Source organism: Bombina bombina, chromosome 3 (genome assembly GCF_027579735.1).
Source record: "Bombina bombina isolate aBomBom1 chromosome 3, aBomBom1.pri, whole genome shotgun sequence".
Classification (NCBI taxonomy): Eukaryota; Metazoa; Chordata; class Amphibia; order Anura; family Bombinatoridae; genus Bombina; species Bombina bombina.
This window is the reverse complement of record NC_069501.1, coordinates 100,423,027-100,435,577: the sequence shown is the minus strand read 5'-3', so window position 1 is coordinate 100,435,577 and position 12,551 is coordinate 100,423,027. Positions and strand designations below refer to the sequence as shown.

The following is a 12,551-nucleotide window of genomic DNA, read 5'->3' as shown; positions in this document are numbered from 1 at the left end:
AGACCTCCTGCAAAGAGATTCTTTCTTTCCCGTGTCCCAGTAAACCCAGCGAAAGCTCAAGCATTTCTGAAATGTGTTTCAGATCTAGAGTTGGCTGGAGTAATTATGCCAGTTCCAGTTCTGGAACAGGGGCTGGGGTTTTATTCGAATCTCTTCATTGTACCAAAGAAGGAGAATTCCTTCAGACCAGTTCTGGATCTAAAAATATTGAATCGTTATGTAAGGATACCAACATTCAAAATGGTAACTGTAAGGACTATCCTGCCTTTTGTTCAGCAAGGGCATTATATGTCTACAATAGATTTACAGGATGCAGATCTGCATATTCCGATTCATCCAGCTCACTATCAGTTTCTGAGATTCTCTTTCCTAGACAAGCATTACCAGTTTGTGGCTCTGCCGTTTGGCCTAGCAACAGCTCCAAGAATTTTTACAAAGGTTCTCGGTGCCCTTCTATCTGTAATCAGAGAACAGGGTATTGTGGTATTTCCTTATTTGGACGATATCGTTCATTTGTTTTCAGACAGACAATGTCACAACTGTGGCATACATCAATCATCAAGGAGGGACTCACAGTCCTCTGGCTATGAAAGCAGTATCTCGAATTCTGGTTTGGGCGGAATCCAGCTCCTGTCTAATCTCTGCGGTTCATATTCCAGGAATAGACAATTGGGAAGCGGATTATCTCAGTCGCCAAACGTTGCATCCGGGCGAATGGTCTCTTCACCCAGAGGTATTTCTTCAGATTGTTCAAATGTGGGAACTTCCAGAAATAGATCTGATGGCTTCTCATCTAAACAAGAAACTTCCCAGGTATCTGTCCAGATCCCGGGATCCTCAGGCGGAGGCAGTGGATGCATTATCACTTCCTTGGAAGTATCATCCTGCCTATATCTTTCCGCCTCTAGTTCTTCTTCCAAGAGTAATCTCCAAGATTCTGAAGGAATGCTCGTTTGTTCTGCTGGTAGCTCCAGCATGGCCTCACAGGTTTTGGTATGCGGATCTTGTCCGGATGGCCTCTTGCCATCCGTGGACTCTTCCGTTAAGACCAGACCTTCTGTCGCAAGGTCCTTTTTTCCATCAGGATCTCAAATCCTTAAATTTAAAGGTATGGAGATTGAACGCTTGATTCTTGGTCAAAGAGGTTTCTCTGACTCTGTGATTAATACTATGTTACAGGCTCGTAAATCTGTATCTAGAGAGATATATTATAGAGTCTGGAAGACTTATATTTCTTGGTGTCTTTCTCATCATTTTTCCTGGCATTCTTTTAGAATTCCGAGAATTTTACAGTTTCTTCAGGATGGTTTAGATAAAGGTTTGTCCGCAAGTTCCTTGAAAGGTCAAATCTCTGCTCTTTCTGTTCTTTTTCACAGAAAGATTGCTAATCTTCCTGATATTCATTGTTTTGTACAAGCCTTGGTTCGTATAAAACCTGTCATTAAGTCAATTTCTCCTCCTTGGAGTTTGAATTTGGTTCTGGGGGCTCTTCAAGCTCCTCCGTTTGAACCTATGCATTCATTGGACATTTAAATTACTTTCTTGGAAAGTTTTGTTCCTTTTGGCCATCTCTTCTGCCAGAAGAGTCTCTGAATTGTCTGCTCTTTCTTGTGAGTCTCCTTTTCTGATTTTTCATCAGGATAAGGCAGTGTTGCGAACTTCTTTTGAATTTTTACCTAAGGTTGTGAATTCCAACAACATTAGTAGAGAAATTGTAGTTCCTTCATTATGCCCTAATCCTAAGAATTCTAAGGAGAAATCATTGCATTCTTTGGATGTTGTTAGAGCTTTGAAATATTATGTTGAAGCTACTAAGACTTTCCGAAAGACTTCTAGTCTATTTGTCATCTTTTCCGGTTCTAGAAAAGGTCAGAAAGCTTCTGCCATTTCTTTGGCATCTTGGTTGAAATCTTTAATTCATCATGCCTATGTTGAGTCGGGTAAAACTCCGCCTCAGAGGATTACAGCTCATTCTACTAGGTCAGTTTCTACTTCCTGGGCGTTTAGGAATGAAGCTTCGGTTGATCAGATTTGCAAAGCAGCCACTTGGTCTTCTTTGCATACTTTTACTAAATTCTACCATTTTGATGTGTTTTCTTCTTCTGAAGCAGTTTTTGGTAGAAAAGTACTTCAGGCAGCTGTTTCAGTTTGAATCTTCTGCTTATGTTTTCATTTAAACTTTATTTTGGGTGTGGATTATTTTCAGCAGGAATTGGCTCCAATTCCTTATTTTTTATGCTTTCACACTTTTTTCTTATCACCCCACTTCTTGGCTATTCATTAAACTGGTTTGTGGGTGTGGTGAGGGGTGTATTTATAGGCATTTTGAGGTTTGGGAAACTTTGCCCCTCCTGGTAGGAATGTATATCCCATACGTCACTAGCTCATGGACTCTTGCTAATATGAAAGAAATGAATTTATCAGGTAAGTTCTTACATAAATTATGTTTTTTACCTTGTGGTTTAATACGTCAATTTTATTAAAGATATTTATTCTATATATTTTTTTTAAAATATATAAACTTATTTTAAAAAATGTGTCTTCCTAGGACCCTGTGAATGGGAAAAATGTAGAAACAAAAGAATCTTCATCTAATAATGTACCTGGTAAGATTGATTTTTATTATATGTTAAAAATGAATGTGAAATCATTGTGCTTATAAGGTGTAACTGCTTTATTCTTATTTATTGCAATTTTTAATAACTATGTACTGATAAACATAACAAAATCTTGTTTGCTTTGTTTTGTTTTTATCTTGTTTGTATTGAAATTTTAATAATCATAGCAAAATAAACTGATTATGCTGAACAGGCATTATAAAATAGGATATATCATATAAAAAATACTACAATAAAGATAATCATATAAGGAAATAAAAACAAAATGGTGAACCAAATTTGAGGATATAGTATCCCATGCTAAAGCACAAGAGTAATAACGGAAAGCATAAACTATGATGAGACAGTCATTTGATTTTCCCCCAAAACTATTCCATCAATTCAATATATTTGTACTTATAATCAGTTTTTTCTATAGAGTATAATAGACAAGGTTACGCCATTCTACATGTGATGGGACTGTATGTAGCTTGCAGTACAGAGGAATGAACCGCTTTGCACAATTAGTTATCAATATGAACAATACATACAATTTTATAACTGAAAAATTAAGTTTAAAGTTCAATCTTATTTTACAATGGGATATTTCTAGAATTGATGCAGAGGTAGACGTCATGAACTTGTAGTTAGATAGGACCAAATGCAATAAGATGAGCACTTTACCATTGGGAACAGACCAAGTCAGCCTAGTGGAAGTAGAATGAGACTTGACAGTCTACAAAATGCTGGACCAGAAACTTGTAAACAACCACAACAGGCTCACGTGTCAAACTCTATACTATAAAAATTGGCAGTAAATTATATACACTGTGGCTGCAAAATATAACAGCAGATGAGATATATATATATAGAGATATAGAGATATAGAGATATAGAGATATAGAGATATAGATATATATATATATATATATATATATATATATATATATATATATATATATATGAGAGAGAGATATGTGTGTGTGTATCTGTCTGTCTCTCTCTCTCAACAGATTCTGTAGCGCTATAAACATAGGCAGTATGCAAGGTAGCAATTATTGGGATCAAATGGGTATATTGCCCTGCCTAGAGTTGTAGTCCGCTCTTGTGAAGGTGATCTGCAAGCAGTTGGGCTTACATTCTAAGGAGATTCATGGCGGATAGCAATAGAGGAAAGGAACTGGTATTAGGAAAGGTTAGTGTAGGTTGTATGCATCCCTGAACAGAAGAGTCTTTAGGGAGTGCTTGAAGCTTTTAAAACTAAGGGAGAGTCTAGTGGAGCGAGGTAGAGGGTTCCACAAGATGGTAGCCAGTCTGGAGAAGTCCTGTAAACGGGATTGTGAGGAGGTAACAAGAGAGGAGGAGAGTAGGAGGTTGTGAGCAGAGCGAAGGGGACAGGAGGGAGAGTATCTGGAGACAAGGTCGGAGATATAGAGTGGAGCAGTGCAGTTGAGGGCTTTGTATGTCAGCGTCAGAAATTGGTGTTTAATCCTGTAGGCAAGAGGAAGCCAGTGAAGGGATTGGCAGAGAGGTGCAGCAGATGAAGAAGAGAGATGTGTAAGGAAGATGAGCCTGGCAGAGGCATTCATTATGAATTTACAATAGTCAAGGCGGAAAAGGATGAGAGTGGATTAAAATCTTAGTGGTGTTTTGTGTAAGGAAATATCTAATTTTAGAGATGTTTTTAAGGTGGAAGCGGCAGGATTTAGCCATGGCCTGAATGTGAGGAGTGAAAGAAAGATCTGAGTCAAGTGTGACTCCAAGACCTTAGGCACTCGGGGCAGGGGTAATGATGGAGTTGTCGACAGTTATAGAGAGATAGGGGGTGGAGATTTTAGAAGAAGGGGGGAAAATAAGAAGCTCAGTTTTGGAGAGATTTAGCTTAACCCCGTCAGTGCTAAGCATTTTCCCACCTGGGTGCTAAGCTATAAGGTTTTTGTTTTTTTAGGCTTTTTAAAAAAAATGTTTTAACTTTTTTTTTTTTTTCTTTCTTTCAGATCCTCAAGACTTATACTGTTGGAAAGGTTAGGCGATTACCTTTCCAACAGTGGGTCTTGGGGGTCTGTAACTGCTTCGATGCCTGAGATACAGGTTTCTAAGCAGCATGCCCCCTGCTCATATACTTAACATAGTATAAATAAAGTTGCGCTGTGACGTCATCACGTCGCCGCGCAAAACGTGATGCCTGTCACTCTACAGGCACGATCGCCGGGGTAGGAGCAGGTGGGAGCCCCCAGATCTCCCTCAAGGTGGGAGAGTGCTAGTGACGGCTCTGAGCCGATATTAGCACCAGAGTGTGAAACTCTGTGACGGCTCAGAGCCGTCATTAGCACTCAAAGGGTTAAAGGCACACTGGACCCAATTTTTTTTTCTTTCAGGATTCAGATAGAGCATGAAATTTTAAGCAACTTTCTAATTTACTCCTATTATCATTTTTTCTTTGTTCTCTTGCTATCTTTATTTTAAAAGCAGGAATGTAAATCTTAGCAGCCAGCCCATTTTAGGTTCAGCACCATGGATAACCCTTGCTTATTGGAGGCTTACATTTACCCACCAATAAGCAAGCATAACCCAGGTTCTCAACCAAAAATGGACCGGATCCTATGCATTACATTCCTGCTTTTTAAATAAAGATCACAAAAGAACGAAGAAACATTTATAATAGGAGTAAATTAGAAAGTTGCTTTAAATGTGATCTATCTGGATCACAAAAGAAAAAATGTGGGTTCAGTGTCCCTTTAAGGTAGTGAGATGACATCCAGGAAGAGATGTGAGAAAGACAGTGACACGGGTTAGCAAGGAAGGAGATAGGTCTGGAGCAGAGATGTAGATTTGAGTGTCGTCGGCATACAAATGATATTGGAAACCGTGGGACTTTATTAGGGAACCTAGTGATGACATGTAGATTCAAAAGAGAAGAGGACCGAGGACAGACCCTTGAGGTACCCCAACAGAAAGTGGTAACAGGCAAGGGAAGCCCCAGAGAAGGCTACACTAAAGGTACGGTTAGACGGGTAGGAAGAGAACCATGAGAGGGCTGTGTCACAAAATATCTAAATGTGTATATGTATAAAAAAAAAAGCACTTGTCGCCCCCCTCACTGTGATGATTGGGGCCCAAATAAAATGTGTCTGCCTAAATTCTCTCTGCTCTGGTCACAAACCGAACCATTACTCCAAAATAGGTTGAGTGAAACAAAGTTGATAGCCAAGTTTCAAACAATCCCCTCCTTTTTTAGCTGCTTTCAAATGGTCAATGGTCACATCAGGTCCACAAGTTCTTTATCTGCAACTCACTTGCTAACACTTCCAAGCTGGAAAAAAACTTTCTGGTGGTTAAATTAATGCATAAAGGAACCAGCGTGCCTAGTATGAAATAGTAAAACAAAACCAACAGCTGTTAGCATTATTATATATGTATGACACATGAAACATCTGTTGTTTTTCTTCTTTCTTCAGGGCACCAACCGAAGAAAGCAAAATCAAAGTATGTCATTTTGCCTTTTTTCTTCTTCACATTTATATGTATTCTTATACCTCCTCTTACAAGTTTATAAATGTGGTGATATGAATATTTTGGTTGCTATTTCTCCAACATAGGTGTGTCCGGTCCACGGCGTCATCCTTACTTGTGGGATATTCTCTTCCCCAACAGGAAATGGCAAAGAGCCCAGCAAAGCTGGTCACATGATCCCTCCTAGGCTCCGCCTACCCCAGTCATTCTCTTTGCCGTTGTACAGGCAACATCTCCACGGAGATGGCTTAGAGTTTTTTAGTGTTTAACTGTAGTTTTTATTATTCAATCAAGAGTTTGTTATTTTAAAATAGTGCTGGTATGTACTATTTACTCTGAAACAGAAAAGAGATGAAGATTTCTGTTTGTATGAGGAAAATGATTTTAGCAACCGTTACTAAAATCCATGGCTGTTCCACACAGGACTGTTGAGAGGAATTAACTTCAGTTGGGGGAACAGTGAGCAGTCTTTTGCTGCTTGAGGTATGACACATTCTAACAAGACGATGTAATGCTGGAAGCTGTCATTTTCCCTATGGGATCCGGTAAGCCATTTTTATTCACACAGTAAATAAGGGCTTCACAAGGGCTTATTAAGACTGTAGACATTTTCTGGGCTAAATCGATCATATTTACACATATTTAGCCTTGAGGAATCATTTAATCTGGGTATTTTTTGTAAAATAATATCGGCAGGCACTGTTTTAGACACCTTATTCTATGGGGGCTTTCCCTAATCATAGTCAGAGCCTCATTTTCGCGCCGGTATGGCGCACTTGTTTTTGAGAACAGCATGACATGCAGCTGCATGTGTGTGGAGCTCTGATACATAGAAAAGTCTTTCTGAAGGCATTATTTGGTATCGTATTCCCCTTTGGGCTTGGTTGGGTCTCAGCAAAGCAGATTCCAGGGACTGTAAAGGGGTTAAATATAAAAACGGCTCCGGTTCCGTTATTTTAAGGGTTAAAGCTTCCAAATTTGGTGTGCAATACTTTTAAGGCTTTAAGACACTGTGGTGAAATTTTGGTGAATTTTGAACAATTCCTTCATACTTTTTCGCAATTGCAGTAATAAAGTGTGTTCAGTTTAAAATTTAAAGTGACAGTAACGGTTTTATTTTAAAACGTTTTTTGTGCTTTGTTATCAAGTTTATGCCTGTTTAACATGTCTGAACTACCAGACCAGTTCGTGGCGCTTCCTTTCGGATTAGCCACTGTTCCAAGGATTTTCACAAAGGTACTAGGGTCCCTTCTGGCGGTGCTAAGACCAAGGGGCATTGCTGTAGTACCTTACTTGGACGACATTCTGATTCAAGCGTCGTCCCTTCCTCAAGCAAAGGCTCACACGGACATAGTCCTGGCCTTTCTCGGATCTCACGGATGGTAAGTGAACGTGGAAAAGAGTTCTCTATCTCCGTCGACAAGAGTTCCCTTCTTGGGAACAATAATAGACTCCTAAGAAATGAGGATTTTTCTGACAGAGACCAGAAAAACAAAACTTCTAAACTCTTGTCGGATACTTCCTTCCGTTCCTCTTCCTTCCATAGCGCAGTGCATGGAAGTGATAGGTTTGATGGTAGCGGCAATGGACATAGTTCCTTTTGCGCGCATTCATCTAAGACCATTTCAATTGTGTATGCTCAGTCAGTGGAATGGGGACTATACAGACTTGTCTCCGAAGATACAAGTAAATCAGAGGACCAGAGACTCACTCCGTTGGTGGCTGTCCCTGGACAACCTGTCGCAAGGGGTGACCTCCCGCAGACCAGAGTGGGTCATTGTCACGACCGACGCCAGTCTGATGGGCTGGGGCGCGGTCTGGGGATCCCTGAAAGCTCAGGGTCTTTGGTCTCGGGAAGAATCTCTTCTACCGATAAATATTCTGGAACTGAGAGCGATATTCAATGCTCTCAAGGCTTGGCCTCAGCTAGCGAGGGCCAAGTTCATACGGTTTCAATCAGACAACATGACGACTGTTGCGTACATCAACCATCAGGGGGGAACAAGGAGTTCCCTGGCGATGGAAGAAGTGACCAAAATCATTCAATGGGCGGAGACTCGCTCCTGCCACCTGTCTGCAATCCACATCCCAGGAGTGGAAACTTGGGAAGCGGATTTTCTGATTCGTCAGACATTGCATCCGGGGGTGTGGGAACTCCATCCGGAAATCTTTGCCCAAATCACTCAACTGTGGGGCATTCCAGACATGGATCTGATGGCCTCTCGTCAGAACTTCAAGGTTCCTTGCTACGGGTCCAGATCCAGGGATCCCAAGGCGACTCTAGTAGATGCACTAGTAGCACCTTGGACCTTCAACCTAGCTTATGTATTCCCGCCGTTTCCTCTCATCCCCAGGCTGGTAGCCAGGATCAATCAGGAGAGGGCGTAGGTGATCTTGATAGCTCCTGCGTAACCACGCAGGACTTGGTAGGCAGATCTGGTGAATATGTCATCGGCTCCACCATGGAAGCTACCTTTGAGACGAGACCTTCTTGTTCAAGGTCCGTTCGAACATCCGAATCTGGTCCTACTCCAGCTGACTGCTTGGAGATTGAACGCTTGATCTTATCAAAGCGAGGGTTCTCAGATTCTGTTTTTGATACTCTTGTTCAGGCCAGAAAGCCTGTAACTAGAAAAATTTACCACAAAATATGGAAAAAATATATCTGTTGGTGTGAATCTAAAGGATTCCCTTGGGACAAGGTAAAGATTCCTAGGATTCTATCCTTTCTTCAAGAAGGATTGGAGAAAGGATTATCTACAAGTTCCTTGAAGGGACAGATTTCTGCCTTGTCTGTGTTACTTCACAAAGAGCTGGCAGCTGTGCCAGATGTTCAAGCCTTTGTTCAGGCTCTGGTTAGAATCAAGCCTGTTTACAAACCTTTGACTCCTCCTTGGAGTCTCAACTTAGTTCTTTCAGTTCTTCAGGGGGTTCCGTTTGAACCCTTACATTCCGTTGATATTAAGTTATTATCTTGGAAAGTTTTGTTTTTGGCTGCAATTTCTTCTGCTAGAAGAGTTTCAGAATTATCTGCTCTGCAGTGTTCTCCTCCTTATCTGGTGTTCCATGCAGATAAGGTGGTTTTACGTACTAAACCTGGTTTTTTTCCAAAAGTTGTTTCTAACAAAAACATTAACCAGGAGATAGTCGTGCCTTCTTTGTGTCCGAAACCAGTTTCGAAGAAGGAACGTTTGTTGCACAATTTGGATGTTGTTCGCGCTCTAAAATTCTATTTAGATGCTACAAAGGATTTTAGACGAACATCTTCCTTGTTTGTTGTTTATTCTGGTAACAGGAGAGGTCAAAAAACAACTTCTACCTCTCTCTCTTTTTGGATTAAAAGCATCATCAGATTGGCTTACGAGACTGCCGGACGGCAGCCTCCTGAAAGAATCACAGCTCATTCCACTAGGGCTGTGGCTTCCACATGGGCCTTCAAGAACGAGGCTTCTGTTGATCAGATATGTAGGGCAGCGACTTGGTCTTCACTGCACACTTTTACCAAATTTTACAAGTTTGATACTTTTGCTTCTTCTGAGGCTATTTTTTGGGAGAAAGGTTTTGCAAGCCGTGGTGCCTTCCATTTAGGTGACCTGATTTGCTCCCTCCCTTCATCCGTGTCCTAAAGCTTTGGTATTGGTTCCCACAAGTAAGGATGACGCCGTGGACCGGACACACCTATGTTGGAGAAAACAGAATTTATGTTTACCTGATAAATTACTTTCTCCAACGGTGTGTCCGGTCCACGGCCCGCCCTGGTTTTTTAATCAGGTCTGATAATTTATTTTCTTTAACTACAGTCACCACGGTATCATATGGTTTCTCCTATGCAAATATTCCTCCTTAACGTCGGTCGAATGACTGGGGTAGGCGGAGCCTAGGAGGGATCATGTGACCAGCTTTGCTGGGCTCTTTGCCATTTCCTGTTGGGGAAGAGAATATCCCACAAGTAAGGATGACGCCGTGGACCGGACACACCGTTGGAGAAAGTAATTTATCAGGTAAACATAAATTCTGTTTTTGTAAGTAACTCTAGTAGTAAGATGTAAATGCTAATTCCCCCCCCCCCCCTGTTTTGTACATTCCGTCATGTAAAATTGCTCGTTTTAAACTGTGTTCTGTAGAGCTGTCAAAGTTTCAAGGACTGACCCCAAGGAAAATGAGAAGGATATATCATGTGGTTTTTCAAAGGTAAGAATCGCCAGTGATTAAAACTTTGGAAGGACTTTGTTTTTGTAAGTGCCCTTGTGTAAAGACATTGACTGCTCATTTGCTCTTTACAAACTACATTTATAAGTATATGGGTATATGGCTTTTGTACCATTTGATATAGGAGCCTCCACCGCAGAAAGAATGTCATAAACATAAAAATTGCTCATTGCAATGAACACATTATTATTACGTATGTATTCAACAAAGATTGTGCCTGTTATGTCTCAAAAGGCTGGTCACATAAACTTGTGCAGGAGAAGGATCATTAATTTATTATGCTGTTATAACAGCGTAGTAGTTTTACTGAATTGTATTTTAACAGGTCTTGTGGGTATTACAGTATATAGAATGTCATTTATAGAGCACGGAAACCGAAATCCTAACTGAGCTTTGTTCCTAATTCTTATCAGTAGATCAGATTTTCTGTTGCCGTGTATCTGTGTGTGTGTATATGTATGTATGCATGTGTGTGTATGTATATATGTGTTTTTGTGAATGTTTTCTAAAACCTACAATATAACAGATTTATTATTTTATTCCATTTTAGAAGGATCTAATGGTAACTCAAGAAATGGTGAAGTCCCTGGTTAATGATGGTTATACAGCCCTAAAAGAGCAGCGTTTTCATAATGCTCAAGGGGCATTTTCACGTTTATTAGAAATGCTGGATCCAATGGACCTCAAGGTAAATACTTTTATGTATGTGTTGTGATGTTTTTATTACAACACATTTATGTGGGTCTCCATTAGCTTGTTATTTTGAATATGGCAGCACCCAGTAAAGTCATCTTGAGTGAGAGATCTTTTTCTCATATTCATTTATCAGGTATCCCTTAGAAACCAGATTTTAAAAAAAAGGACATTATAGTGTATAATATATTGGTTCTATGTTTTAAGAAAGTTTGCAGTTATGTGAGTTAAAATAATAAATAAAATCCCCATTCTTTGGCACCTTTTTAACCACCCCTGGTGTCAATCTCACAGCATCCATGGAGCCACTGACTGGGGCGCACTTGTGAGTAACTAGCTAACTGGCTAGTGTGTGCATTTATGCATCAGTCCATAGCTCTTTATGTTCTGGCAACTGGGCTTTGTAAAACCTGTCGATCACTGTGTTAAGTATTATCTGTAACAAGGATGATTGCATAGCTGGTTATAATGGTGGGTCTAAAATTCTTTTAAGGAATATACACACTCAGATACCCCAGAAAATGTTTCTTTGTTAAAACATAAAGTAATGTATGCCTTCTCATTATTTATATTTCCTGCTTTTCCTGTAATTCACCTTGGCAAACTGTGCTTTTTCTTTAGCTCCACCCTCCTCCCTACAATGCACTTTGCCTTCATTTCTACATATATATTGTGATGAGGCAGTGCTATTTGGAGGCGCTGCTTAGTGCAGTGTACATGGTCACTTCCGTATGGCTACTGATCAAATTCCACAGGATATTCAGGGTGCTTCACTAAATTGCCCTTGATTTTAAAACCGTGTAAATTTTGTTAACAAAATCAAGTTTTAGTTTTAAATACAGTAAAAAAGGGTAATTTTGTGTGTATCTTTTGCAATGTATTGTTTAATTGCTGATGTGTACTGTGCATATAAGATCTAGATATGGGCTACTGAAGTTCTTGAGGAATTGAAGACTTTGCTATTGGTCTCTCTGCATCTGTGAGTGGATGATTAATGGGAGCAGTGCTTGAAAATGACCCTAGCTAGGGAGCTTAAAATGAGTGTACTGTAATATTTCTTTCATGTAATTGGCAAGAGTCCATGAGCTAGTGACGTATGGGATATACAATCCTACCAGGAGGGGCAAAGTTTCCCAAACCTCAAAATGCCTATAAATACACCCCTCACCAGACCCACAATTCAGTTTTACAAACTTTGCCTCCTATGGAGGTGGTGAAGTAAGTTTGTGCTAAGATTTCTACGTTGATATGAGCCTCCCTGCATTTTGAAGCACGATTCCTCTCAGAGTACAGCGAATGTCAGAGTGATGTGAAGGGAGTATCACGTATTGAATGCAATGGTTTTCCTCACGGGAGATCTATTTCATAGGTTCTCTGTTATCGGCCGTAGAGATTTATCTCCTACCTCCCTTTTCAGATCGACAATATACTCTCATATTCCATTACCTCTACTGATAACCGTTTCATTACTGGTTTGGCTATCTGCTATATGTGGATGGGTGTCTTTGGTAAGTATGTTTTCATTAATTAAGACACTCT

At 40.2% G+C, this 12,551-nt stretch overlaps 1 protein-coding gene across 1 annotated transcript in view; it reads left to right on the top strand.

Annotated features, from left to right (window-relative positions):
• Positions 1 to 12,551, top strand: part of TTC3 (tetratricopeptide repeat domain 3) — a 410,905-nt gene that overhangs the window by 123,135 nt on the left and 275,219 nt on the right. Inside the window, exons 12-15 of the mRNA XM_053705936.1 lie at positions 2,549 to 2,606; positions 6,056 to 6,083; positions 10,235 to 10,301; positions 10,870 to 11,007. Of these exons, the coding sequence (XP_053561911.1) occupies positions 2,549 to 2,606; positions 6,056 to 6,083; positions 10,235 to 10,301; positions 10,870 to 11,007 (291 nt within the window). The remainder of the gene's footprint in view (positions 1 to 2,548; positions 2,607 to 6,055; positions 6,084 to 10,234; positions 10,302 to 10,869; positions 11,008 to 12,551) is intronic.